This window comes from Mustela lutreola, chromosome 3 (assembly GCF_030435805.1).
Source record: "Mustela lutreola isolate mMusLut2 chromosome 3, mMusLut2.pri, whole genome shotgun sequence".
Lineage (NCBI taxonomy): Eukaryota > Metazoa > Chordata > Mammalia > Carnivora > Mustelidae > Mustela > Mustela lutreola.
Genome location: NC_081292.1, coordinates 133,381,751 through 133,387,750, shown reverse-complemented (window position 1 = coordinate 133,387,750; position 6,000 = coordinate 133,381,751). Strand labels below are relative to the sequence as shown.

At 38.9% G+C, this 6,000-nt stretch overlaps 1 protein-coding gene across 1 annotated transcript in view; it reads right to left on the bottom strand.

Annotated features, from left to right (window-relative positions):
• Window positions 1-2,696: 2,696 nt before the first annotated feature.
• The window catches only part of FRZB (frizzled related protein), a 37,582-nt gene continuing 34,278 nt past the window's right edge, over window positions 2,697-6,000 (bottom strand). Inside the window, exon 6 of the mRNA XM_059166848.1 lies at window positions 2,697-4,150. Within this exon, the coding sequence (XP_059022831.1) occupies window positions 4,034-4,150 (117 nt within the window). The 3' untranslated portion in view covers window positions 2,697-4,033. The remainder of the gene's footprint in view (window positions 4,151-6,000) is intronic.

The following is a 6,000-nucleotide window of genomic DNA, read 5'->3' as shown; positions in this document are numbered from 1 at the left end:
AAAACTCCAAGTTTCTAAGGTTTTAATTTCTTCATCTGTAAAATAGAAATAATACCTACTTCACAGACTTTCAAGGATTACAGGAGGTAACACAAATACAGGTGTTTTTTATAAAGCTCTAGCCAATGTTAGGTATTATTACCCAAAGAGATAACTTTAAAAAGGTCTGACTCTACCATTTTTTGTTATTAATACAGCTAGGAACCATGTTCAAAAATTCTATCAGTTGGATTTCTGTAATAGTATGAGAAATCTCTGCTCTACCTCATTTTTACTATCTTTTGAAGGCTTATATTATCTAAATATTAAAGCTCCCAGTCTGAGTAAACACCAATCTTGAAATACTTATTTGTCATTTTAACATGTTGAAAAAATAATAGCAAGTAATTTCTTGCAGAAGGCAATAAGTAGTGCTATTTACTCACAGTGATTGTAATTTTTGTATTTGTCTTCTTAATACAGAACAGATGTGGAAAGCCATGCATTTGTCCCACCCCACCCCCAAATGCTCAGTGCAACATATGGCACCGAATCAGATTACACTCTATATGTGACACAGTAAAATACTCACATATCTGTGCAGAGAATCCAAATTTGCTGTTATTTTAACCTGTGCCAGTCTATTCAGCATGCACCTAACATTTTGGTGTTGTTACTTGGGTTGGAGAAATTAAAATCCTGAAAGGTGAACAAAATTGCTCAAAGAAATTTTAAATTAACTCTTTAGATCTCAAGGTTACCCACAAGGGTGCATATATATTAAATGTTTAGTGGCTTTGGAAGTTAGTACCTGTCAGAAAAGCCTGTAGAGAGGCACGAATAAGATGTATGTATATTATGGCAATTGGAGAGTAGAAATGGTTTTGCAGTCTGATTAGAAACACAACCATCATGATGAAAATCAAGTTATCTCCCAAGAGAGGTCTGTACATAATTTATTAATGAAGATATTGCAACTATCGTAGCAAAATACCAGGAGCACATTATCAACACCACAATTCACAGACCTCATATCATTGGAAAGTTTGCTGACAGACTTTTACATAGAATGAGCAAAATCGAGCATTGCCAGTAGAGATCACTAAAGGGAAGGTGGCAGAGAACACAGGTGAATCCAAAAATGGAGTGCTCTTTTGTTTACAAATATAATTGTATATGCTCTGAGCATAAACAATGTCACATCTCTACACAGAAACTATTACCACCACCATAGCTATTTCTCAACCCTGAAAAAATACTGTAGGACCTAGACATGTCTGTGTCTTCCATTGTACATCAGAATATTTCTTTACTTAAAATTCCTCTTACTATGGGGGAGGTCCCTGGGTGGCTCAGTTGGTTAAGCAACCAACTCTTGATTTTGGCTCAAGTCGTGATCTCAGGGACGTGAGATCAATCCCCCGCCCCGTTCCGGCTCCACCCTGGGCATGGAGCCTGCTTAAGATTCTCCCTCTGCCTCTGTCCCTTCCACATTATCTCTCACTCTCTCTCTCTAAAAAAAAATGTCTTCCTTACTATGCTTTGGAAGAGATGAGGACATTTCGTGGATTTGAGAAACCAATTCTTCTCAACCTCCTTCAGTCTATTCTTGCCCTTCTGCCCATAGTGAACATGAAAAGCACGTGAGAGAAAGAGAACATTGAAGAAGCATGACTTTCCAGTTCTAAATCCTTGAAGCTCAAGTTGAGCTATCAACACCATAATGAGAAATCCCAAGATACGGGTCTTCCCTTGTGCCACTTCACGACTCCCCTGGGACACCCAAACTTACCTTTTTTTTTTTTTTTTTTAATTTTTTAAAGATTTTATTTGCTTATTTGAGAGAGAGAGAGAGCATGAGAAGGGGGAGGGTTAGAGGGAGAAGCAGACTCCCTGCTAAGGAGAGAGGTCTCGATCCTGGTACTCCAGGATCACGACCCAAGCCGAAGGCAGTCACTTAACCAACTGAGCCACCCAGGCGCCCCCAAACTCACTTTTTCTAAAAAAAAATTATTGGGGCAACTGGGTGGCTCAGTGGGTTAAGCCAGTGCCTTCGGCTCAGGTCATGATCCCAGGGTCCTGGGATCGAGTCCCGCATCGGGCTCTCTGATCAGCAGAGAGCCTGCTTCCTCCTTTCTCTTTCTGCCTGCCTCTCTGCCTACTTGTGATCTCTCTCTGTCAAATAAATAAATAAATTCTTTTTAAAAAATTATTTATTTAATTTATTTGACAGAGAGAGACACAGCGAGGGAGGAAACACAAGCAGGGAGAGAGGGAGAGGGAGAAGCAGGCCTCCCACTGAGCAGGGAGCCTGATTCGGGGCTTGATCCCAGGACCCCGGAACATGACCTGAGCACACTTAACAACTGAGCCACCTGGGCACCCCCAAACTCACCTTTTTAAGGCTATGACTGCAGCATCTAGAAAAAGATGCACCTGCCCTAGCCATTTGAGAATAAACCCCAAAGAGCAAGTGGCCAATTTACCCACTAGCAACCATTCGGCAGCTCAAAAAGCATACAATCTTCATGGGAGGCAAAAGTGTCGACTCTTCTGAGATTCCCAAACTGCAGGGGCTTAAGTAACAGCCAGAATGTCAGGATGATCTCTTACTTTCAAAAGGGAGAATTTAGAGGAATTATTAACTATTTGGGGAAATGATTGTTCCAGAATTTCATTCTGGCACGATTGCCCTGGTAGAAGGAAGCACAGCACCATTTTGCTTCATAAATGTTTTATTTTCAGTATGCCATAGCTTAGAAATTTGGTTCTGCTTATATGAAATATGTAAATTGAAGAGAAGAACCTGGCTAGAAGAAGGAAAGAAGGAAACGTATCAGTTGTTCCCCCAAGGTCCCTGGGGACACTGCAGCTTGGTTAGTGAGATTGTGCATGTGGTTCAAAAGTCAGAAAAACTGTTCTCCTGACAACCAGAATTCCTTTTATTAGGCATATTTTACTGAGCATTAAACAGCACAAATCCAAGTGATAAAGTACAGGCCTGTAATTCAGTCCAGCTTGGGTGTGAGTGCACACACACACACACGCGTGCACATACACACAGGCACACCCTCACACATTTTACCATCCTGCAAACTACAGCATTTTATAGAGCTATGTATCTTTCAAAAATAACACCCGGTGCACATGCATACATACTTTCTTTTCCTGGTCAACGCAGCAAGTCAAGATTTATTTTAAAAGGTGGGGGAAAAAAAGACTCACACCAATGAGTTTATTTAAAGGGAAGCAAATTTAACAGAGCTACACCGATAACAGCAGATGTCTAGTTATAATTCACTTCCCTAATGCTGATTAATATATTCATAAACAAACCAAATGCATTGCCCAAAGAAAAATGCTACTGTTTACACCCCAACAGCCACTGGTTTCAGTGGTGCTTCTCAATCAAGCGAAATGTTCTTTCCCCAGCTCCTAGAACTATTTATTTTGCTTCCTGCCAATCTTGCAAATAAGTTATCTTGTGTGTTGTTTCCTCATAAATGCTTCCTGGTGCTTGATTGCCTGGCCTGTGTGGCATTTGATTTCAAACTGCCATTTTACCTTTATAAACATTCAGAACTTTTAAGCGTGAGGAGAATGCCCAAAAGGCATGTGAAAACGAGGCAATTGCAATTAGATAAGCAGACTGTTTTACGGCATATCTAGCTTTCTGTGGATACCAGAAAGCTCTCTTTGCATCCAATACTGCATTCCCAATCTGGGTGCAGAACAGCAAATTAACATTTACTCCAGCAAAGAGGCCCTGGTATCAACATGTTTAATTTATTATTATTGCAAAGAACAGTTTTCCCAGGATTAGTGAAACAGAATACATATATTTAAGGATCTGCACTCAGACCACAAAAAAAGAGGTGGGGGGAGGGAAGAGAAAAACAGAAAACAAGAGAGAAAATAGAAGTAATATCAGTTACCACATGATTTTTGTGGTAAAAAATAGAATATGGCGTGCAATAGTGCAATTTTCCTTTGCTGGTCCAGCAATGCAAGTCTTAATAGGAAGTCCACTGATGTTCTTTCTGCATTTCAGGATTTAGTTGCGTGCTTGCCGGGGGTTGGAGTTCCTGCCAGACTTCTGACTCTGAGTGGAATCACTATGGCTAGCATCACTTTTATTCAGTCCAAGATGACGGAGCTTCATATCCCAGCGCTGTGAAATTTAAAACATTAAATGGTCACAGGCACATATCACCAGGGTTATCATTTCTATTATTCTAACAACTTAATAAGACCGCAAAGTCCAATCGTAAAAGCATTTTCCAAAAGTATAAAATTTTGTTTTCCTGAGATGTTATACAGACATAATTCTCTGATCATAAAAGAGTATAAAATTTTGTTATCAGATGATGCTAGATGGACATAATTCTCTGACCGTAAAAAGCACAAAATTGGCCACCTAGAATATGTCAGCCATGTTTTCATATCAATCCTCAAACTTAAAATTTCCATGTCAAATGGTGACATAAGTATCTGTCCAAACCTGTGGGTATTTCTGGAGGTAATATACATAAGTCTGGCAATGAATGGAAGACACTCAGACTTTGAAGTGCTATTTTTCATTTTCTCTGATGATGTGCCAGAACTTAGTCTTTTAAGACATACGTGATTTAAGCAGTGAAAAAAATGGAAATTTGTGGGGCAAATGGGATCTCTTAAAAATGTATTTCCAAGGGGCAACTGGGTGGCTCAGTGGGTTAAGCTCCTGCCTTCGGCTCAGGTCATGATCTCAGGGTCCTGGGATCGAGCCCCACATCAGGCTCTCTGTTCAGCAGAGAGCCTGCTTCCTGCCCCCCCCAACCCTGCCTGCCTCTCTGCCTACTTGTGATCTCTGTCAAATAAATAAATAAAATCTTTAAAAAAATGTATTTCCGAGTAATTTCTATCAAATGCAACAATCACAACAGATGAGGGTCTACACTCAAAGCAGACATTCACAATGTTTCTAAAAGCCACAATCAAGTTCACTAATATTCCATAATAACAATGCCAAGAGGGTCTACATGTAAAATAATAAATTAAAAGGAAGTTATATTTTGGGTATTACAGGTAGTGAATAAGGACTACAACAGTACTTTTCAAATTTTGATAAGTATAGAAATAACTTAAAATTGTAGATTGTCATTCAGTAGGTCTGGGATGGGACCCAAAATTTTCATACCTAGAAAGCTCCCCCGTGACGCCAGTGTTGCTGGTGCAGAGACCACAATGAGCAGCAAGGAGCTAAGGTCAGAGGGCCCAGATTCAAATTCTACTTCCACCAGTTACTGTGGAAAGTTTTTGAACTTATTAAACCTCATTTTTATCATTAACACATTGAAATTAATAGAACAGACTTATAAGACTGTTCTGAAGTTTAATAAATAATATATAAAGGGCTTAGTACATAATAAATTATCATTTTTCATTTACTACAAATAAGTCTTCATTCTAGCCTACTCAATTACACAATCTTACTGTTTTTCATATTAAAAAATAGTCTGATTCTCAGCTCCCCAAGGCAGACCAAATATTTTGATTTGAGCATCCTGGTACACCAGAGACTTAGGTAAACAACAATTCGTATGGCAAAACCATAAGAAGGTCTTTATTAAATTCTTATTCTACTCACTCAGCAAAAAAGAAAAAGAAATCAGCTGAAAAGGGCAACTCTTATTTGGAAAAAAAAAGAAAAAAATGGTATCCTCCCTAAAACTTTTTTCACATCCTCATATTGACAGGAAAACTAAAGTAAGAATCTCAATAAATCTAGACAAAAGAGACTTTCTACCCAAGATCTTTAGCCATGAATATCTGCATATGAATTAAAAATTGTTCACATTTTGGTTCAATTCTTCCCTTTAGCAAGTTTAAATCCAGACTGAGAATATAAAGATTCCACAGTAACTCTGTGAGCCCCCTGTAGAAAACAATGGAAAATATGTTTGCGTAAAAAATAGGATAAACCAGCCATGTGTCCTGGGTCTTTATTTGAGGGTCGCTGTTTGGGTATACCAAGAGAAG